This window comes from Micromesistius poutassou (assembly GCF_964030765.1).
Source record: "Micromesistius poutassou genome assembly, chromosome: 10".
Taxonomy (NCBI): Eukaryota; Metazoa; Chordata; class Actinopteri; order Gadiformes; family Gadidae; genus Micromesistius; species Micromesistius poutassou.
In genome coordinates this window covers 3,016,357-3,040,539 of record NC_140280.1, presented here as the reverse complement: position 1 = coordinate 3,040,539, position 24,183 = coordinate 3,016,357, and the positions used below count along the sequence as shown (strand labels likewise).

Genomic DNA, 24,183 nt, shown 5'->3' with positions numbered 1-24,183 from the left:
GTGTGTGTGTGTGTCTGCTCATCTTTGTGTGTGTGTGTGTGTGTGTGTGTGTGTGTGTGTGTGTGTGTGTGTGTGTGTGTGTGTCTGCTCATCTTTGTGTGTGTGTGTGTCTGCTGATCTGTGTTTCTGTGTGTGTGTCTGGTCATATATATATATACAGTATGTGTGGGTGGGTATGTGTGTGTGTGTGTGTGTGTGTGTGTGTGTGTGTGTGTGTGTGTGTGTGTGTGTGTGTGTGTGTGTGTGTGTGCATGCGTGCGTGCTATAGTTGCAGTGTATAAACTGTGATGAAGACTAGATCTGACGTAGTTCAGGTAAAGCCCCTCCCAAACCCCCCATTGCAAAGACCTTTTAAGACATTTCAACACATGAGAAAGAAGTCATGTGAGACACCACTAGAAAGATTCTCAACTCTTAGTGCATCATAACCATTGTTAGCTCATCGAAAGACTACTCCCACTCCAAACATTGCAGAGGCATGTAACAAAAAGAATAATGCATTTCATAACTGTGCACATGCACAGCAAGAGCAGTGATGTTTTTCACTTCATTTGATCTACACAAACTATTTATCATATGAAAGCTTAGGAAACTGTATCACTCACTCGACAAAATGAAGGCAAAAAACAACCAAGCATCAACCTCCTTTGTTGTTTTTGTCATCAAAAGTGTGTTTGATCACATAATACCACCATAAACGGAGGTGGATTTATGGTCCTCTGTAAAGTGCTGTACGTAAATACGGAGCGCCCTCTCCGTCGACGGAGAGCCTCTCGGAGACCCTCTCCGTAGCTCTTCGTGCGCATCCAATATTTTTTAACTATCCGTCGAGGCAACGGAGACAGACGGAGACGGCAAGGGCTGTGATTGGTCCTCTAACAAAATCATTTTCCGGAATCACTTTTCCCGGTTTGACTTCACACCTGTTTACTTTGCACATTAAGGACTAATAAAACACCAAATAAGATTTGAAAAGCTTTGGAGGTTTATTTTCAACACTATTTACATGGTTAGTAGTCAGCATATGAGATCGATCGGGCAGGCGAATTGCATTGCATATCCGACATCCCGACGGAGAACTGCGAATGCTCGAGGGGTCTCCGTAGTTACGGAGTCGGATTACGGATACGGAGTAGTATAGACCTCTGAAGAATAAGTCCCGCCTCCGAGGCTCCGGTTCCCTCGGTCAAATGTCTATGGGAAATAACATGTTTTTTTTGAATGATCATACATAACAAACTGTAGGTGGCGAAGAAGTAAAAGCTGCATCACGTTTTTTACTTCTGCGCCACCTACAGTTTGTCATGTATTATCATTCAAAAAACCATGTTATTTCCCATAGACATTTGACAGAGGGAACCGGAGCCTTGGAGGCGGGACTTATTCTTCAGAGGTCTATACTTTTGCCTTAAGAGAGGATTTCAGTCTTCAATCAGAGCACATGTTCTTCATCGCCATCTGATGGCCGTATGGTGCAATTGCGATTGCTTGGCTTGGTGTCAATCAATTATATTAAGATTAAGAGATTAAGATACACTTTATTGTCCTTGAAGGAAATTTGTCTTGGACTCCATGCTGTCATATAAAGCTGCTTTACAATAATAACAGTACAGGTACAGACAATACATACATAGGCCCCAGGCCACATATACACAGTATACAGAGACAGTGCGATACACACATACACATCCACCCAAACCCTCCCTCGCCCACTGTATTATACCATATATACGCCCTGACCTTTCAATAGAGGGGTCAAGTGTCACAATTGTACAACATGTTCTCAAGATATCTACCTGTCTGTATCTAATAACGTTTACTCTACTAAAAAACGACCTACCTCTACGAAAACCTCTCTTTGCTCTACTTCACTTCATTGGCATCATATTTTGTACTCATCAGATGTTGTGCTATAGCTCTATAGTGCTGCCTATTGATATTGCACTAGGCGGTATTTAATCCAAACAAACAAAAAAAAAAAAAAATCTATTTCAGTCTGAAATGAAATCTTCCACTTAGGCTGTGTTCTATCTGTATTCACTCTAACCAAGTAGTAGCCACATTGATCATGCCTTGCACAACAATCTCACCGGGGTTCTCTCTCTCTTGGTGCCAAGGTTACATACTTTAGCCTCGTAGTGGAGATATACTCTCTTTACTTTGGGGTTTGCAGATCGTTTGGCGATGCTGGGCTAGTCTGGAGGTGGTTTCGTGAAGCAACTGCTGAATCCGGGTCAGTTTCAGTCTGTAGCGATACGGGCGGAATGGTAAAGAAGCCTTTAGTCTGACTGATCTCACACCCAGAGAGATGGATATGGTGTTCATGCCCGTAGCTACGAGGTCACTGAGGTCCAGACCTCCGTCATTATTCTAGAGATAAAAATAAAATGAGAAACTAAACTGTATAAAAGAATCAGGAGTTGAGAGCTTCTCCGAGATGAGTAAATGCTAAATTCAGTTGAGACTTGTTACTCTGTGTCCGCCGTGCGTGACATCTGTTGGTGTGTGCGCGGGGCTGGGCACAACACCGGCCAACAAAACCCCCTCCCCCACCACCCCCCCAATGGACCTCAGTATATTTCAAACCCTTCGGCCCTGATTGCGTTGTGTTGACCACTCAGTGTAGAAACAGAAACCGGTCAGAACTGGTGTGAGCCCTTCAAACACGCGGCCCAATGAGGCTCAGACGTCAGCTTTAACACCCTGCGGTCTAGAAGGAATGGCACAGAAGGAATTGAATTGAAACCAGAGGGTAGACTGACAGCCGAGCTAAGTGACTGGCAAACTCCGCGGGAGGGCTGTAGTAGACAGTCGACGGATCAATACTCGATCGATGCTTGATCAATACGCACCACATGGGGGGGAGACAGGAGACTGGCTGGCTGGAGGAACACGAAGATGAGACCAGCCTCCACGTTCTGCCCGTAGAGAGCCGTCAGAGGACAGCGACGGAGAGCTAATCACAAGCGTTCTGCTCACGCTGGCCGAGAAGGGAAACGCTCGGCTCAGCACCGCCTGCGGACATACGTGGGGGACCAGATGAGACGGGACAAAACGCTGATATTCAATTATTTCTTTCAACAATGATAACTTAATTTCCCTGCACCCCAAATCCAAGGAGCATAAAACAACACGTAATTTAATATCCAGTGTAAGCGGCTCCTGTTTCTGCCGCGGTCCGACGCGATGAGGCTCAGGGTCGTTCTTTTGGGCTGAGAGATCTAGGAAGGAGGGGGGCGTGTTATCCCCATGGTTACGGCTCATGTAACACCTTGATAGGCCTACTTATTGTTTTGAGCCGGAACGCGCCTTTGAGTTTAGGCTTATAATGAGCCGTAGATGTTGTGGGTGAGTGTGTACACACACACACACACACACACACACACACACACGCACAAACACACTCACACGCGCCAAGCACGCACACACGCACACACACACACATACACACACACACACAACCCGTTCAGGTTGTTGTTAAAAAACAACAACCTGATTGCGGCTCACTGGCCTTTTAAAACTGCATTGCGCACATTTTCACAACATTCTCAATAGTTTGAACCAGCTGCTACGCCAAGAATGACACTTAATATGTAAATAATGTTTCAAACTGATTATATATTAACTGATAACGGTAGGAAAACAAAGTCTTATCTATGTTTCCTGTGAAAATGAAAAAGGAAATGGTGACATAATCTATTGTTCTGTGAGAAAGTTAACATTCTGGCTGCGCTGTGCTGGTGGAGTCAGCAAAGCACAGCACAGTAACTCTATCCTATTTAGGATAACCACTTTAAACAAACCCAACCCCAGACTCTCACCTCACAACCCAACCCCAGACTCTCACCTCACAACCCAACCCCAGACTCAAACCTTAGAGCATTCCCCTTTAAACCTTCATTTCTTCTGGCCTGAAGATAGTCAATAGACTATAGGCTGTAGCTCGTTAGTCAATAGACTACAGACTGTAGCTCGTTAGTCAATAGACTATAGGCTGTAGCTCGTTAGTCAATAGACTATAGGCTGTAGCTCGTTAGTCAATAGACTACAGGCTGTAGCTCGTTAGTCAATAGACTACAGACTGTAGCTCGTTAGTCAATAGACTACAGGCTGTAGCTCGTTAGTCAATAGACAGGCTGTAGCTCGTTAGTCAATAGACTACAGGCTGTAGCTCGTTAGTCTGGACTATAGGCTGTTTTAACATAATATGAGAGCTTCTGTCCACATGTGTGGACAGAAGTGTGTGTCATTGTGTCTATTTATGTATCTGTGTTTATACATATGTTTATGTGTGTGTGTGTGTGTGTGTGTGTGTGTGTGTGTGTGTGTGTGTGTGTGTGTGTGTGTGTGTGTGTGTGTGTAAACCAAAGATTCCACACTATTTTTAAGAGTTTCTATTAGGTTTTAGTCACCGATGCACACCACATCCTAGAACGCCCTGGGGAGGGAGAGAGAGAGGGAGAGGAAAAGAGAGGGAGAGGGAAAGAGAAGAGAGAGAGAGGAGAGAAAGGAAAGCGAGAGAGACAGAGCGATAGAGAGAGAGAGGAGAGAGAGAGTTAGAGAGAGGAGAGAGGTAGAGAAAGAGTTAGAGAGAGAAGAGAGAGAGAGAGTGACACGGAAAGAGAAAGAGAGAGGGAGAGAGAGAAAGACAGAGAGAGTTAGAGACAAGTAAGAGAGAGAGAGGGCAAGAGAGAGAGAGAGCATTCTCATTGGTTGATTTGCTCAGCGTGGTGTTTTTATATTCTGTCAGCATCCAGTATTGTGCGATAGTGAATCCTGTTAAAAAGGAACATTCTGGAATAGTGAATATTCTCTAGTCGTGCACAGTGTTTGTTGGAGAAAGTGTGTCGCAGCGTCTCACTGACTCACTGCCTCCACGCTGACATTCTCCTCCAGCGCTACAATAGCTAGCAGCGTCACGTTAACACCACAACACCAGGCGGCACACACACACACACACACACACACACACACACACACACACACACACACACACACACACACACAGCTATACACACACAGATACAGACACACTGATGCTAGAGGTTAATAGTCCTCACAAACACACACACACACACGCATGAGTACACACACACACACACACACACACACACACACACACACACGCACATACATGAACACACACAAACACACACGCATACCCACACACAAAGATTGATGCTAGAGGTTAATAGTCCTCACACACAAAGACACACACACACACACACACACACACAATCACACAATAAGCCACATTGTAGCCGCGGGCTAAGCTAGCTGTAATGTCGAGGTTAGCCTTCTTTCATTTCTTCTGCGTTATTTTCCATGAATAGTAATGAGAGGCAGAGTGGAGCTGTCCTCCCCCCACCTCCCCCACGCCTCTCCTCCCCCACCCACCTCCCCCACCCCTCTCCTCCTCCCCAACCTCCCCCACCCCTCTCCTCCCCCACGCCTCTCCTCCCCCCACCTCCCCTACCCCTCTCCTCCCCCACCCCTCTTCTCCCCCAATGCCTCTCCTCCCCCCACCTCCCCCACCCCTTTCCTCCCCCAACCTCCCCCACCCCTCTCCTCCCCTCACCTCCTCCACCCCTCTCCTCCCCTCAGCTCCTCCACCCCTCTCCTCCCCCACCCCTCTCCTCCCCCCACCTCCCCCACTCCTCTCCCCCCCCCCACCTCCCCCACTCCTCGCCTCCCCCCTACTCTCTCCCCCATCACGACTTCATGGCTAGCAGTAATCCCACACACCCGCTTCCGTGGCGCTGGATTAGCGACCAGCTGGAATGTTTTGACACCCGATGTACAGTGTATTCCCCCGCCACTCAAAACCAACACAGGCTCTACAGCCGCCACTCAAAACCAACACAGGCTCTACAGCCGCCACTCAAAACACACTCTGATGTAGCGATACAGATACCCTGAGTAAAGTACATAGTACTCTGATGTATTAGAGTACTTTGACGCATGTAGTAGTGAAACACATACTGTAAGTATGAGAGTGTTCTATGACCTAGTATTGAAACGGACACTGTAAGTAAGAGAGTACTTTGACGTAGTAGTGAAACAGATACTGTAAGTATGAGAGAGTACTTTGACGTAGTAGCGAAACAGATACTGTAAGTATGAGAGTACTTTGAAGTAGTAGTGAAAGTTAAACATATACTGTAAGTATGAGAGAGTACTTTGACGCACCTAGTAGTGAGAGAGATTCTGTAAATACCTAATACTTGGAATGCCTCCAGAGGTGGGGGGTGGAGGAGGAGTGCGAGCAGCAGGAGGTGTCATGGGGTATCCGTGGACGTGTGGAGCTCGTTTGAGGCAGAGCAGAGAGCTCATGGCGAGCCGCTCTCAGCCCCTCAAAGAACAGTTTAGTGGACGGCGAGCTGCACCTGCGATCGTCAGCTGGCCCACACATGAAGCCTTCATTAGCATGAACGACGTGTACAACAACAGGTGCGTGGATTAAACCAGTCCAGTCCGTCTGTCTGGGAGGTAGAACAAGGCTGGTTGATGTTAAATACTATATCAATATGATATAAATATCACACACACGGCTAAATATTGGCCCATGAATATATCAAACACGGCTCTACTTTTGTTCAAATATTTCTGTCCAGCGGGCTTTGCAGGCAGGGTGTCGCCCCGGCTCCATTTCACACTCCTGCCTCTGATGTCACAGTTCACCACCTAGATGGTAATTAACGGTTCAGAATATATTACATTAATACATTACGCTAACAAACACTTCACCCTGCGGCACCTTAATGCTACACTTCCACCTGCTTGAAGGACAGACGGCAATGCCTGGACTAAAGTGGGAAGGATTTAAATCAAATAAAACCGGCGTTTAGGTTATTAAGTTCCTGTTCTCCTCACTGAACGCCCTTTTGGATCCATGCCACCAATCAGAGAACAGTAGAGCGAGAGAGCGAGAGAGCGAGAGAGAGAGAGAGAGAGAGAGAGAGAGAGAGAGAGACAGACAGACAGACAGACAGACAGACAGACAGAAGGACAGACAATTAATAACTCCTCTGAGGCTGGTGTTGAGTTTTAAAAAATAACTTTATTGATTTAGTTTCTGTAGAACTGTTAGAACGTGTTCCCTGGTTTTGCATAGAATGTGGGAGAACCCTGTTCCTCACGCCACGGCACAAACCAGAAACACAAGAAACAAGAAGAACATTCAAAACCCCATCAAAGTCCCCATGTGAACGCATGAATCTGCTTCTCAACTGGCAAACAAAAAGAAAAATATATATCCCACCAGAGTTAAAATCTGAAGCAATCTCAGGGCAGGGCCGCCGAAGAAACAGAGCGACCCTTTCAGAAGGACCTCCGACCTTTGACCTGTGAGAAAAAAAAAAGCCAGGGGTCGACCACCACACTGGTTGCCGTGACGACCCATACCTCGGCGTCGCGTCGCTGAGCGGATGGTAGAAAGCAAGAGTAGCTCCGTATGAAAGGCTTATGTACAGGTCCGTAACCCCAGGGCTCACAAAACACCCCGCGGGCTTTTACTTTGAAAAGCAACTGAACGCACTCTCTCATCACGGACTGTCTGCAGTGGGGAGGGCAGGAGAGTTCTGCAGGCGGACCCAGAGCCCTGCTGGCATCGTGCTGTGTGGAGGACAGGAGAGCTCTAGCCTCTTGTGAGGTCTATCCTGTGATGTGTGGACTTGGGTCTCCACGGGGGTATACTTCCAGGTCGTGAACTTCACCATCATGTGAGCGACGTGTCACGTCACACATGTCTGCCATGTTTTGATTTCGGGACGATCTACAGAGTCGTGGACTTCCTGTTATGAACTCATATCCTGCATAAGCCCCACCCACCCCGCAATGCAACAATATTCAACACAAATATACCCCCCCCAAACACACCACCGCAAACCAAACACACAGCAACACACACACACACACACACACACACACACACAGTAACACACATCCTTCACACAGCAACACACAAGCACACAGCATCACTCACCCACACACCAACACACACACACACACACACACACACAGCAACACACGTTGGGATAGAGACAGGTTTGCGCCCCACCCCCTGCCCCCAGGTGAGAAGATCGCTCAGAAGAGCTCTCTATGATCTGACATATTGTTATAAATAAATAAATAAGACGGAGTGGGCTGAACTGGTGGCCAACACAACTCCCAGCATGGCTTTTAGGTTGTGTGTGTTAGTGTGCATGTGTGTGTGTGCGTGAGCGTGTGTGTGTGAGTGTGCGTGTGTGTGAGTCCTTGCTTTCCACACAACAGTAAAGTTAGTAATATATTATAAACTCATTACCAATATTCACCCTTCGGAACGAAAAACTTCAAAGGAATATCAAACTGACCTCAGGCCAGGGACACCTCTGACGGTTCCCCACAATGCCGCAAACACAAAGAATAACAATAACCCTAACCCTAACCCAAACCCTAACCCTAACTCTAACCCTAACCCTCAACCTAATCCTAACCCTAACTCTAACCCTCACCCTAACCCTCACCCTACTGACCTCAGGCCAGGGACACCTCTGCAGGTTCCCCCCCCAACGCTACAAACACAAAGAATAACCGTGACAGAGGGAGTGAGACCTAACCCTCTTCTCTGATGGATAAACAGTGATGGAACTGGAAGGACTGAAGCAGACTGGACCGGGAGTCTGATCAGAGGGAACGAGCGGGTGAGACCGGGTTACGGGTGAAGCCAGTTACTGGTCCACAGTCTCGTCTTCCTCAGCACAGCGCTCTCCATCTCTCTCTCTCCAAATTGTCACCATCTAACTGATATGTTTGTTACGATGTTTCGCGACCGGTGCGACTGGTTTCAGCGTCTCGCGACCACCGGTTCCTATTTTTAAACCAGGTCGTTGGCGTTGAGGTGAGCCGGGTTCAGACGGAGTTCAGACTGCAGCGGGGGCCCTCCCTCAGAGGGGCACTATCCCACCAGAAGCCTGTCTGGAGCCTAATCCAATCAGCCACAGCACAGGTGCCTGAGCACCGGCTAGCCTGGGGAGCCTGCTTCTCCCTAACATTGGCACAAATTCCTTTTTAATTAAAGTTGGGTTAGAATTGAGAACCCATGACTTTCCAACGCTACTTTATGGACGTAGCGTTCGATGACTTTAATCCTTTTATATCTGATCCGACACGCACCTATACAACACCTAAACTCAGGCTTCCTCGTTTGTATTTTGGTCTTCGTGTGTCTGATAGGCGGAGGACACTCGTGTATCGTTGCCTTTTATCTCTGAATATTGACTAAACAGATTTATTTTCAGTAAAAAAAAAAAAAGCGCAAAGTCCTGCGTTATAAAAGTGTCGTCCCGTTCATGGAGAACGTCGTTTATCAGCGTGTGCATGCTGAAGGAGCTGTGAGTGCGTCGACAGTATTACACAAACTATGGTATAAAAACGTCGTCCGTCACGTCCGCTCCGATCCATCCCCCCGGGCTCGTAACTCCTCCTCTGAAGAAGAAGAAGAAGAACAGATTTTACAGCCAGGGAAACGCTGGCGTGGACCAGAAGAATGATGGGGAGAAGTGGCTCCTTGGTCTGAGGGGGAGGGGCCCCGGAGGGATCTGTTGTCCTGGACTGGTCTCTAGCGGAGTCGGCCCACCGGCCCACACTGGTGCCTGGCTGGAGGCACCGGGCTCCAGGAAGCTATCCGCTAGGAAGCGTACTTCTAGGGAGCTAGCCGCTAGGGAGCTCACCACGATAGCTAGTCGCTAGGAACCCAGCCACTCGGAAGCTTATCGCTCGGAAGCTAGCTGCTATGACGCTCACCGCTAGGGAGCTAGCCGCTAGGAAGCTTACTTCAAGGAAGCTAGCCGCTAGGAAGCGTACTGCTGGGAAGCTTACTTCTAGGAAGCTAGCCGCTAGGAAGCTTACAGCTAGGGAGATAGTCCCTAGGAAGCTTACTGCTAGCAAGCTTACTTCTATGATGCTAGATGCGAAGAAGCTAGCTTCTTATGAATGACATGGTTCGGTTTCAGGGTGGTTATAAGCAGCGTCCTACCACTTATAGGAAGCATCCTACTAATTATGGGACACATCCTACCACTTATAGGAAGCATCCTACCAATTATAGGATGCATCCTACCACTTATAGGAAGCATCCTACCAATTATGGGACACATCCTACCACTTATAGGAAGCATCCTACCAATTATAGGATGCATCCTACCACTTATAGGAAGCATCCTACCAATTATAGGAGGCATCCTACCACTTATAGGAAGTATCCTACCAATTATAGGACGCATCCTACCACTTATAGGAAGCATCCTACCAATTATAGGACACGTCCTATCACTTATAGGAAGTGTCCTACCACTTCAAGGCAGCATCCTATCACTTCAAGGAAGCATCCTACTACACTTAAGAAGAGGAGCAGAGGATGAAAGCGAAGGAGAGGAACAAGAGATATGTTTTCCAGCGCTGCCGGTCTCTGCATCGTTCTGTGGTCTGTCTGAGTGTGTGTGTGTGTGTGTGTTTGCACGCGCGCGCATGTGCGTGCGTGTGTGTGTGTGTGTGTGTGTGTGTACATATGTGTGTGTGTGTGTGTGTGTGTGTGTGTGTGTGATGGATGTGTTTGTAGCAAAAACAAAAAGGTACAAATAAAATAGTTTCTTTTTTGCTTGTGATGCGATTTGTCCGCAGGGAGAGTTTGCCAGCAGTCCAAGAGCTGCTGCCTGTCCCTGTGGCTGGCAGCCTGCCTGTGTGGCAGCCTGTCTGCCTGCCTGTCTGTCTGTCTGTCTGTCTGTCCAGGGGGGCAGGGGCTGAGTTCCACTGGGTCGCCCGCTGGTAGCAGGGTGTAGATGGTGGGAGGGTTGGGGGGTCCTAGTTGTTGTTTTGGGGTTCATTGTGTAGGAGTGTCTTTTGGGGTTCAGTGTGAGGAGTGGGATTTGGGTTCAGTGTGTTGGTGTTTGGGGGTATAGCTGGTGTGTGTTTTGGGGTACTAGTTGGTGTGTGTTTTGGGGTACAGTGTGTGGTGTTTTGGGGTACACTGTGCGTGTTTGGGGTATAGTTGGTGTGTTTTTGGGTACAGTGTGTGGTGTTTTGGGGTACACTGTTGGTGTTTTGGGGTTCTAGTTGGTGTGTGTTTTGAGGTTCTAGTTGTTGTGTGTTTTGTGGTTCAGTGTGTGGTGTTGGGGGGGTCTGGTTGGTGTGTGTTTGTGGTTCAGTGTGTGGTGTTGGGGGGGTCTGGTTAGTGTGTGTTTTGTGGTTCAGTGTGTGGTGTTGGGGGGTCTGGTTAGTGTGTGTTTGTGGTTCAGTGTGTGGTGTTGGGGGGTCTGGTTAGTGTGTGTTTGTGGTTCAGTGTGTGGTGTTGGGGGGGTCTGGTTAGTGTGTGTTTGTGGTTCAGTGTGTGGTGTTGGGGGGGTCTGGTTGGTGTGTGTTTGTGGTTCAGTGTGTGGTGTTGGGGGGGTCTGGTTAGTGTGTGTTTTGTGGTTCAGTGTGTGGTGTTGGGGGGGTCTGGTTAGTGTGTGTTTGTGGTTCAGTGTGTGGTGTTGGGGGGGCCTGGTTGGTGTGTGTTTGTGGTTCAGTGTGTGGTGTTGGGGGGGTCTAGAGGCAGACACTCTGGCTGATGTGGCAGGTGGAGCCCGTGCCTGCCTGGGACAGGAAGAGGCGTCCGTTGGGGCAGACGCAGACCTCGTACACCGTCTGTCTGGTCCCCGAGGAGGAGGACGAGGAGGAGGCCTTCCCGTCCAGCAGACCCAGCAGACGGATCCTCCTGGCGTCCAGAGAGATCTAACGCAGAGGGCAGAGGAGAGAAGGGCAGAGTGAGGGCTGAGAGAAGGGGAGAGTGGGGAGAGAGTGAGAGAGTGGTGAGAGAGGGAGCGATGGGGAGAGTGAGAGAAGGAGAGGGTGAGAGGATGAGAGAGTGGGGAGAGAGTGAGAGAGAGAGAGATGGGGAGAGAGTGAGAGGTTGAGAGGATGAGAGAGTGGGGAGAGAGAGATGGGGAGAGAGTGAGCGGTTGAGAGAAGGAGAGAGTGGGGAGAGAGTAAGAGATGGAGCGTAGTGAGAGAGTGATAGATGGAGAGGCTGGTGAGGGAGTGAGAGAAAGAGAGATTGGTGAAGGAGTGAGAGATGAGAGAGTGAGAGAGGGGTGTCCCTACCTCTCCGTCCTTGGACTCCAGGCGTAGTTCGTTCCTGCAGGAGGCCTGGATGTCGCCCGCCTCCGCCAGGATCTGGACCCCCTTCGGAGCCTCCATGATCAGGGAGCGGGTCGGAGACTCCAGCCTGGAACCAGGAGCCCAGGGGTTAGTGACATCACAACCAGGAGCACTAGTGACATCACAACCAGGAGCACTAGTGACATCACAACCAGGAGCACTAGTGACATCACAACCAGGAGCATCAGGGTTAGTGACATCACAACCAGCGAACAGGAAATGACCTCACAATGCCAAGATACAAAGAGTGATGTACGAACAGGGATAATCATCAAAGAAGACAACAATGAGATCACACCAGGAATAAACCAGGAAGGTAAATCGCAGAAGCCTGGAAGCTGGGAAGATGTCATAGACACGAGTTGTGGGGATAAACAACTAAGAGGATGAATAATGTACAAAAACATTGTTCTGAGAATGATTTTAATATATGGAAATCCTCTCTTCTGACAAAGCCAAAGAGGAAGCTTTGTTCAGGGTCTCACTAACAACCCTGTCATGGAAGATCCCTTCACTCTTTCACTAATGAAGACTTATTGTCAGCAAATGAAGCCCTCGCTCATAACCGTGTCCTGATGTCTCCGTTATCCCGAGTGAGTGAAGCTGGCCCTCACAGCCCTGTCCCCTCGGGGGGGGGGGGGGGGGGGGGAGGGGCTGAGGGGGGAGGGGGTGAGGGGAGGAAGGGGTGCAGCTGTCTCTCCCTCTCTCTCTTGGTATTCAGCCGACGCCCGCCGCCACCTGGCCTCACGTCATCTCACGGCGATGAGCCGGGCCGCCGGGCGCTGATCACATCGCGATCACAGCCGCGACAAAGAGACGGCAGGCAGCGGAATGATCCGCCCCCCAGGGTGACCCCACACCCCAGGGTGCCCCACACTCCAGGGTGCTCCCCAAACCCCTGAGCTGCTCAGTGTAGTTCCCACTGCTAGCCAATCACTGCCATGGCATTTGAGGAGAGGGCGGGGTTTGGTGGAGAGGGTATGGTTTGGTGTGGGGGGGCGGGGGGGAGGGGCGTGGTTTGGTGGAGAGGGTGAGGAGAGGAGGAGAGGGGAGGAGGAGAGGGGAGGAGGAGGGGGAGAGGAGAGGGGAGATGGATCGAGGAGAGGAGGAGGGGGGAGAGGAGAGGGGAGATGGATCGAGGAGAGGAGGAGGGGGGAGGGCTTGGGGGGTCACGGTGATAGAGTTCCTGGCTGTTTGGCTCTGGACTACCATGTCACATCCCATAATGATAAAAAATGGCCCCGGCAACCGTCTCTGTGGCGCAGCCCAGCTGCTGAGAAGATAACTGAAGACATAGGAGCAGCTCTGACACGCCACATCTCTCCTCTCCCTCCTCCTCCCTTCTCATCTCTCCTCTCTCTCTTCCTCCCTCCTCTCTGAGCCTCCAGACACCCCACATCTCTCCTCCTCCCACCTCATCTCTCCTTCTCTCTCCCCTTCCCTCTCCTCCTCCTCCCTCCCCTCTCCTCCTTCTCTCTCCTCCTCTCTCCCCATCTCTCCTCCTCATCTCTTTCTCCCCCTCTCTCCCCTTCCCTCTCCTCCTCCCTCTCCCTCTCTCCGCTTTGCTATGACACGGGAGAACATGGCTGTGACGAGGAGAGAGGGAGGAGGGGAGGTGGGTGGTGGAGGAGGGAGGAGGCGAGTCTGTGGAGGGTGGAGGAGGGAGGAGGGAGGAGGGAGGAGGGAGGAGGGGAGTCTGTGGGGGGTGGAACATCACTGATAAAGTGTGCTTGTGTGGATGTGTGCGGTCCTGTGATTGCTGCCTGCCACGGAGTGAGGAGGTAAAGATTGGATTGTGGGCGACATGAAAACACGCTGCTGCCTGGTGTGACAGCAGCGTGAGTCCCGTGAAGACTCAACCAGACAGCTGACACCACAGCCACGCCCCCAAACAAAACACGCTCGCCTCACTCTGTGGTCGGAGGGAAATCAGAATCCTGGAGTCTTTATGACCTCCTTGGTGAGCAGGAGAACACACTAGGAGCTGGCCCTCCTCAAGGTGCAAGGATAACACAGACATGCAAATAATAGAATAATGAATTAAGAGCTGAAGACAACATGGTGAGTGTGTGAGACGCATTGCATGTGTGTCTGTGTATACATATATATATATATATATATTTATAAATATATATATTTATACTGCCGTACTCACCGCAGTTCTTTGAACGGTTCTGCTCTGACGTGAGGTGTTTCTATAGAGTTGCTGAACACAGCCCCCTCTGCACCTGAAATCACATGACCGGCATCGGTAGATGAGTTAGGACCTGTTTACATTCAGAACCATGGGGCGGGATTAACTCAGGAGGTAGAGCGGGTTGGCTGGTAACCGAAAGGTTGGTGGTTCGATCCCCGGCTCCTCCTAGCTAGAGTGTCGTGGTGTCCGTAAGCAAGACGCCTCACCCTAATTGCTCCTGACGAGCTGGCTGTTGCCCTGCGTGGTTGACTCTGCCGTCGGTGTGTGAATGTGTGCATGAATGGGTGAATGTCAGTCAACACTGTAAAGCGCTTTGGATAAAAGCGCTGTATAAATGAGGACCATTTACCATTCAGAACCAGAGTGAGAAGGAAGCAAAAAACAGAAATAACAAGCAGAGGAATGTTGTCTCTGGTGTCTCAGATGTAGGAAGATGAAGTCTGAATCCGCTGTCTCCACCAACATGCATTTGTCTGGAACAAATGCATAGACACTATGTATTATGTAGGAGTATACATTATTATCCTGTGTTCAGTGTGTCTAACCAGAGCACGGCATTTCAGTCTGTCGGGATAATGCCTGTATTCAGGACACGATGATAAGGAATGATTGTTTGAATCATTCCCTGTTTAACATTCCATCTCTGGTGCGTGTTGCTCATGTTTTCCACTATCTTCTCAAAAAACACGGCCATCCAGGAGATGGTTAGCCACAGGTTCATAGAAGCAAATTGTTTTTCCTCTGGTGCCATCCATCATTGTGTCTGCAGCGTCAATCTCTTCACGGGAGATGCTTCACAAAGCTGCTTCGCTACTCAACTCTGGCCGGCCACAGCGGGAAACGTTTTGTCGATCTCATTCTGTGACCTTTTGAGCCTTCCGTGACCTTTGACCCAGCAGCACAGAGGTGGTGAGGAGGGTTGTGAGTAAAGAATGCAGGGAAATACATAAGATCAGAAACTCGGGGGACCTTCAGAGACGGTTCCCCTCCACACAACTTGCGGAGGTGAACACAATCAAGTTGTTTTTCACTTTTTCTTTTTTCACTTTCACAAACTTTTCAAAGTTTCTCCCAGAAGTTTTGGTTTTCTGTCTCGTGACTGCGTTTCCTGTCTCGGTATGACTGCGTTTCCTGTCTCAGCCTGCATACGGTGCACTTAAGAGAAACAGATTCATAATCCTGATTTATAGGGGAGGGTTTATAACCACCCCCCAACCTAAATGGAGGACGACTCCCAAGGCCGTCTCAGTTGAATAAATCTGCACAGAAGTTGGTGATATTATTGTGGTAATGATACGATGATGATGAGGATGAGGATGATGAAGGTTATTATGCTGGGAGGCATCCTTGACATTGATGAATGGAATCACTCAGTCGTTGTTAGAAACAAAACAGAGAAGGCTCCACGCCGGTTTTGGGTATTTGACTCATTTCGAAAGATAGCAAAGAGAGAGAGCGTTTATCTCCGCATCCGTCCGCTATCTGATCAGCGGATTATGTTCAGCGATCTTAAAGGATATCTACTGTATGTATATTACATCTATTATCTATTATTATTTTGATATCTATTAAGAATATATGACATGATATCTATTGTATATCAATTCTATTTTCTAATATCTTATCTCTATAATCTATCCATTCATAAATACAACCAACATTTCCAACAGTAAGAACGGGGAATGTGTGTGCCTGTGTATATGTGGGTGGGTGTGTGCATGTGGGTGCGTGTGTGTGCCTGTGTGTGTGCCTGCGTGTGTGTGCGTGTGAGTGTGTGCATGTGAGTGTGTGCATGTGTGTATGTGTGTGTGTGTGTGTGCGTGTGAGTGTGTGCATGTGTGTATTTGTGTGTGTGTGTGTGTGTGTGTGTGTGTGTGTGTGTGTAGTGAGAGAGTTGAACAAAGGGTCACGCCACAGAGCCGTGTCTGGTTGTTGTGTGTGTGTGTCAGCTAGCAGGTGTGCTCTCGCTGTGCTAGCATACGGTTAGCGGTGGGATGGAGCGGCGTAGCTCATTAGTTTTCTCCGCCAGCAGGGCTCAGCCTCCCCCTTATCCAGAGACTAGAGAAGACTCTCTCAATATCCTACTCTCACACAGAACGAGAGAGAGAGAGAGAGAGAGAGAGAGAGAGAGAGAGAGAGAGAGAGAGAGAGAAAGAGTGACAGAGGGAGGGGGGAGAGAGAGAGACACACACAGAGAGAGAGAGAGAGAGAGAGAGAGAGAGAGAGCGAGAGAGAGAGAAAAAGAGTGACAGAGGGAGGGGGGAGAGAGAGAGAGACACAGAGAGAGAGAGAGAGAGAGAGAGAGAGAGAGAGAGAGAGAAAAGAGAAAGAAATGGAGAGAGAGAAAGAGAAAGAGATAGAGAGAGGAGAAAGAGATAGAGATGGAGAGGGGTGAGGTGAGAGGAGTGAAGCAGAAAATGAAAGTAAGGGCTTGAAAGGGAGATGGGGTAGAGGAGGAGGAGGAAGTAAGAAGAGGCAAAGGGGGAGAAGGTGAGGAGAAGGTGAGGTGGTAGAGAGGTGGGGGGGGGGGGGGGAGAGAAGAAGGAGGGGCAGGAAACGGAGGTGAGGAGAATTATGAGTAGTGATAATCGAAGGAACACTTGATTCTACTGAAAGCCAATAGAACGATGGGACTACAGGTCCAGACAGGCATAATGCATTGTGGGTATTGTGGAGGGAAAGGTCACATCCATCATCTTGACACCCCCCTCCCCCCCATCCAGCTTTGACCTAAGAGAAGGTCAGATACAGATCTATATATACAGAGATATTGATCCATAGATACAGAGCTATAGATATGGAAATACAGAGCGATACGTTCAGAGCTATAGATCTAAAGCTACAGATCTACAAATACAGAGCTATAGATCTATACATGCAGCTCTATGAATACAGAGCAATATGACAATTCACCATGACGTCACAACAACAATATACGTTCTTCCGGGTGGCAAAAGTCAAAGCGTTCTCCGACGGCACCACTAGTAAACAAACCTTTCCATGTCCATTTGACCAGGGCAGAGCGATCGAGAAAACGTAAAAGTAAATGGCTTGAATGAATCATTTTCTTCTTGCGGGGTGCTACAGGATAACTCATTAATATATATATATATATATATATATAAATATATATTATATTAATACAGTTTTCGTCATCCTTTCAACTTCAGATCAACCACAATGTTTTCAACAATGTTCACAGTAGCTGGCTGGATCGCTTCAGGTCAGTGGAAGCCTCTCGCGTTCAGCCACTGCTGGTTGAAACGTCCTGCTAATGGTTCCAGATCTCATTAGCAGGACGTGTTTGTGCAGGAGGTTAAATCACATGTCAAAATTCACCGTCACGCTCTGGCAAACAGAAGGAAACGACTGCTGCGTCCTTGAAGGACCGGACTAGGACGTTCTTCTCCTGACATTCAGCTGTGTCCCTGAGGAACCAGACTAGAAGGTTCTGAGGAACCAGACTAGAAGGTTCTCCTGACACTCAGCTGGACCAACAGAGGGGGATGGAGCGAGAGAGGGAGAGGGGGTAGAACGAGAGGCTGATAGAGACATAGAGAGGGTGAAAGAGAGAGGGGTGATAGAGAGAGAGAAGGCGTGAGTGAGAGAGGGTGATAGAGAGGGAAGGCGTGAGAGAGAGAAGATGTGAGAAAGCGAAAAGACGAGAGAGAGAGAGAGAGAGAAGATGTGAGAGAGAGAGAGAGTGATAGAGAGAGAGAAGCTTGAGAGGGTGATAGAGACAGAGGGTGATAGAGACAGAGGGTGATAGAGGGAGAGGGTGATAGAGACAGAGGGTGATAGAGACAGAGGGTGATAGAGACAGAGGGTGATAGAGACAGAGGGTGATAGAGGGAGAGGGCGATAGAGGGAGAGGGTGATAGAGGGTGATACAGAGGCTGGTTGTGTGGAGGGTGACGGGCAGATGTTGGTTAAGAAGCCCACATTAGAATTTGAAATTTCATTTGTTTCAAACGTCTTCCTCCAGCGATGATTGCTCTCTGTTGGGGAGAGGTCGAGGTCGGCTGTATTAAATGTTACATTATTACATTACACAACTATTTCATACCACAGGACTACTTTTTATTACAGCATTCTGAAGACCACCTTCAAAGGTTGATTATGCCCTCCTTCACCTCCTCCTGCAACTCCTCCTTTGTCTACTCCATCCCCTCCTCCTCCTTCAGCTCCTCCTTCACCTCCCCCTTGTCCTCCCCCTTCCCCGCCTCCTTCATCTACTCCTTCGCCTCATCATCCCCTCTCCACCCCTTTCACCTCGCCCTCCGCCTTCACCTCCCCCCTTCATCTACTCCTGCACCTCCTCCCCCCCCCCATGGAGTCCATGGCTCTCCTAGCTCCGGACACACCGAACACGACGCCCACAGCACTTCCACTCCCTCAATACAGCAACAGGATGCTTTAGTCATGTGACCACCAATGAAACCGCCAATAAAAGCAGAGTAAAAGAAGAAAAGAAAAAGAGAGACGGAGAGAGACAGAGAGAGAGAGAGAGAGAGAGAGAGAGAGAGAGAGAGAGTGAGAGAGAGAGAGAGAGAGTTGCTGATAAGATCATCATGGCAACGAGACCATCCATCACCGTGGCAGTCGGCTTGAATCAGGAAGAGAATCTACACACACACACACACACACACACACACACACACACACACACACACACACACACACACACACACACACACACACACACACACACACACACACACACACACTCGATCTTTCTCTCACTCTCTGCCTTTCTCTTACTCCATTCTTTCACTCTCTGTGTGTGTGTGTGTGTGTGTGTGTGTTTGAGTGCATGTGTGTGTGTGAGTGTGAGTGCGTATGAGTGTCTGTGAGTTTGAGTTTGTGTGAGTATGAGTGCGTGTTTGAGTGCCGGTGTTTGTTTGAGTGGATGTGTGTGTGTGTGTGTGTGTGTGTGTGGCAGGGAACTCCAGTGTATTTAAAGAAAGTATTTTATCATTTGTAAAACTTTGTGCTGGATGAAGCAGCTCCTGACTGCAGTCCCGTGCTAGCACGCTGCGACGCTGTAATGCTAGGTTTGCCGTGGAAGACTGTCATAAGCGTTGACTTCCCTATCATTATTTCCTGCTCAGGAAATAATGATACTCCTTCTGTTTCTCGCTCTGTACGTGTGAGAGTGTTAGGAATTGACCCCCATAAACCCAGAGGATACAGACTGCTTCCCCTCTCTCCCTCTCTCCATCAGTCATACTCAACCGCTGCCTTCTCTGCTCATTCCCCCCTTAACGCCTTATATCCTCCTAATCTCCCCTCTGCTCCTCCTCTCTCTCTGTCTCTCTCACCTGAATCACTTCTTCTCTTTCTTTTTATCCATCCCCCTTTCTCCATCTCTCTCTCTCCAGCTCTCGCTCTCCATCTCTCTCCCTCTCTCTCTCTCTCTCACCTAAATCACTTTTTCCCTTTCTTTTTATCCATCCATTTATCCATCCATCCCCCTTTCTCCATCTCTCTCTCTCCCCACCCACCCATCTCTCTCTCTCTCTCTCTCTCTCTCTCCTCTCTCTCTCTCTCTCTCTCTCTCTCTCTCTCTCTCTCTCTCTCTCTCTCTCTCTCTCTCTCTCTCTCTCTCTCTCGCCCTCTCCCTCGGCCAGCCGTCCTGGTTGTCATGGCGCCGGTGGTGCTGACCTTAGTGCATTATCTCTACGCTGGTCCTGCTCCTGACCACAGATGGTGCATTATGGGATGCAGGGAGGCTGGAGGTGGCAGGGGTTGGTGTCCGGAGCCGGTGTGAGTCAGGGCCCGCCCGGTCCCCAGACCCACAGTGACAGGGAGGAGGGGGAGGAGGGTGTGGGGGTGGAATACAATCTAATCTCAGCTTCTGACCGCCAGCGCAGTCGCTCAGCCGTGAAACAAAACCTCAGCCTGCCAGCTACACACACACACACACACACACACCGAGACACACACACACACACCGAGACACACGCACACAACCCACACACACACACACACACACACACAGACACACACACACACACACACACACACAGATATACACACACACACACACACACACACAGATAAACACATGTGCGCACACACAGATATCCACACAAAAACACACGGATGCGCACACACACACTCACATTGTGCACACACACACACTGACCTTAACCTAAGCTCACACACTCATGCTTGCTCAAACGTAAAACACACTCAAACACAATATGTGTGTGTGTGTGTGTGTGTGTGTGTGTGTGTGTGTGTGTGTGTGTGTGCGTGTGTGTGTGCGTGTGCGTGCGAGTGCGTGTGTGTTTTCAAGGAGCAGCAGTAGAGCAGCGTTTACGTGTTTCTCATCATCTCAGTCTGGTTCCATCCCATCATATCCCCCCCTAACGACCTCTCCCTGGGGGGCGTCGGGGGGGCGCCCACCAATCACAGCGTCTCCGGTCGGGAGGAGGAGAACTTTATTGTCCCTGACGTCTCCCGACAAAAGACTAAAAGACACAAAGCTGAGGTCCCTCCTCGTAAAGTGATGTGAGGCGTAGAGAGCGAGGAGACACTTCCTGAAGGAGACATCCCCTCCTTATATATATACTGTACATATACAAACATAATGTATCCATATACAGCATATATACATATATATTACTATATATAGTAGGGGTGTAACGATACACTAAAGTCACGGTTCGGTACGTACCTCGGTTTTTAAGTCACGGTTCGGTATGTTTTTCGGTACAGCAGTTTTTATTATTTTATTAAACAATTTGATTTTGATTTGATTTATTAAATTGTATCAAACAAATGCCTTACACAAATGAAAAGACATCAATATAAATACAATTGAGGATAAAAACACAATAAAGTCCAGGACTTATTTCCATTGTGGTCCTCAACACAAAACATTAGGACAAGACAAGACACTAACAGAGTGCATGATAATCAATAAAAACATAATAAAAAATAAATAAAAACTTTTTTTTTTTCTCGGTACGTACCGAAATGAAACGTGCATCAAACCGTTAGACCCGTACCGAAATATTTTGGTTTGAATACGCGTATCGTTACACCCCTAATATATAGTATAAAACACTATAAGACACCCCTCTTCTTATATATATACTGTACATATACAAACATAATGTATCCATATACAGCATATATACACTTAATATATCCATATATATAGTACAAAACACTATAAGACACCCCTCTTCTTATATATATAAATTATAATGCATATATACAAACATGATATACAGTATGTCAATATATATACACATAATACATACATTAGTATATAAATACTTCCTCAAGGACATCCTCCCTCCTTACATATATATACTGTATCTATATAAACATAAGACTCACTGTCCTCTGATTCAGAGCTGTACAGTCATATATGTATATATATATATATATATATATATATATACATAAATAGCCATATATGTATGGTAGATATATGCATATACATGTATGTGTATATATATAAACGTATGTATTATGTGTATACATTATATATACATACTATATATCTATTATATAGATACAGTATGTTCCATCTGCCGGTGCTCAGAGTGCCTGATGTGTAGTAAATCTTAAATGGCCTTTCTTCTTTATTTAAGGTAAGGCTCGTGGCATCTTGGCCTTTTCAAGGACTTCACCTCAGAGAAAGAAAGTGACATTCTATTATTACTGATTTATGCATTACTAACACACAGGGGTGCAGTGGTAAAAGAAAAGAGGTGGGTACACTAGGAACTCTGTGATCAATGGTAAGGCGCACCACGACATAACGTGCTGCTGGCACTGTTCTACATTCTACGCCTCTACAAATATTCATGTTTGTTTTAATAAAATGTATGTGTGTGGGGACCATGACTCTGAAACTGCTTACATTTAGAGACTATAGATCAAATCGCTTAGATATTTAAATGTGAGTGACAGTGGAAGAAGCGCAACGTTTTGATGTATGTCTAGATAGCATAAAAACTGTCAGAGCAGCAGCAGTTTAAGCCTTGTGAGCATTGGGTGGCAGCTACTCACTTCTCTTCCTCTCTTTATTCCTACTCTCTCTCTCTGTCTCTCCTCTCTGTCTCTCCTCTCTGTCTCTCCTCTCTATTCCTCCTCTCTCTGTCTCTCCTCTATTCCTCCTCTCTCTGTTCCTCCTCTCTGTTCCTCTTCTCTGTGCTACCCAGGAGGAGGAGACAGAGAGGGAGGAGGAGAAGGAGGGGGAGAACGGGAAAAGAGGAGGAGGAGGAGGAGGAGAGAGAAGGAGAAGACGGGAAGAGGAGAAGGAGGAAGAGACGGGGAGGAGGAGGAGAAGAGGACAGGAGAAGAAGAGGAGAGAGGCGAGAGACGTAGAAGATATGAAAGGAGAGAGGAGAGGAGGAGAGAGACAGGACAGGGCCGGTGGAAAACTATCTCTCGTGCAATCTCACTTCATTTGTTTATGGCTCACTCTCCTCTTTACCCACTCCTTCACACTCCCTCTGCCCCTCTCTCCACCTTTCATTACATCCCTCCCCATCGCTCCTCTTACACCTCCTCGCTCATACTCCCCTCCTCTCCTCATCCTCTCTCCTCCTCTCCTCATCCTCTCTCCTCCTCTCTTCATCCTCTCCTCATCCTCTTCCCTACCCTCCTCTCCCTTCTCTCATATCCTCCCCTCTCCCCCTCTCCTCCTCTCCTCTGTGATGTCCTGTAGGAATCAGCTAGCATGTAATGTAGCATTAGCTCTGTGGCAGCAGCGGATCGGACACGCTAGGCTAGGCTAATCAGTGTGAGCTGTTCATTATAATTAGCGCTAACAGGAAGGAGCCATGTGTTAGCAGCACCGTTAGCCATCAGGCGGCTAAACACACAGCCTTTCATCTCTGGCGCCATGACATCATTATGCAGGAGGGGGTGGGGGTCCGAGAAGGAGGGGGGGAGAGAGAGTGTCTGTTTGTTTGTGCATGTGAGTGTGCATGCATGTGTGTATTTGTTTGTGTGTGTGTGTGTGTGTGTGTGTGTGTGTGTGTGTGTTTGTGTGTCTGTGTGTATGTTTGTGTGTGCATGTGTATGTGCAGCCGTGCGTGCACTGTGTGTATGTGTGTGTGTGTGTATGTGAGTGTGTGTGTTTGTGCGTGTGTATGTGTTTGTGTGGGCATGTGTGCGTGTGCGCGTGTATGTGCATGTGTGTATGTGTGTGTGCGCGTCCATGTGCATACATGTGCTTGTGTGTTTATTATAATGCCATGTGAGCTAGGAATTAAAAGAGAGAGGAGGGGGTGATCCAGGAGGAGCTAGGAGGTCAGGAGGAGCTAGGAGGTCGGGAGGAGGAGAGGAGGAGCTACGGTGGTCGGGAGGAGGAGAGGACCTAATTGAGGAGGAGGAGGCCTCCTACAGCTGATCAGCTCCTAATGAAGCCTCCTCTTCCTCCAGGACCTCATTCCACATGGGCCCTAACCATCACAAAGCAGCCTCAGGCCTTGAGGAAACATAACTCTAAGCAACCTCCTCATCAATTAATATTCAAACGAGCACCTAAATAAATATGTAAATATCTCTGCACCCCTGAATTGTCCTTCTACAAAGGTTATGAATTGTTCACAGGCAAGCAAAACGCTCCTGGTCCACTGAATACTGTAGTATATACAACCTATATTATATCACTACTAGTGTAATGCTCTGGGAATACAATTAACGTACCAGCATGTCCGGAATGACCAAACCAGCGTTCCATTGGTTGGTTTTAACAGACTCTCTCTCTATTGGTCTGTTTTAACAAGCGAGCTGGTCTGTTATGAAGAGGAGAGGCGCGGTGGCGGGATTATTCTCCC

The 24,183-nt window shown here is 48.3% G+C and overlaps 1 protein-coding gene across 1 annotated transcript in view; it reads right to left on the bottom strand.

Moving 5' to 3' along the window:
- Positions 1-7,040: 7,040 nt before the first annotated feature.
- Positions 7,041-24,183, bottom strand: part of sgcd (sarcoglycan, delta (dystrophin-associated glycoprotein)) — a 34,197-nt gene continuing 17,054 nt past the window's right edge. Inside the window, exons 6-8 of the mRNA XM_084474391.1 lie at positions 14,333-14,405; positions 12,121-12,244; positions 7,041-11,751 (exon numbers count right to left, since the gene is read on the bottom strand). Coding sequence (XP_084330517.1) covers positions 11,566-11,751; positions 12,121-12,244; positions 14,333-14,405 — 383 coding nt within the window. The 3' untranslated portion in view covers positions 7,041-11,565. The remainder of the gene's footprint in view (positions 11,752-12,120; positions 12,245-14,332; positions 14,406-24,183) is intronic.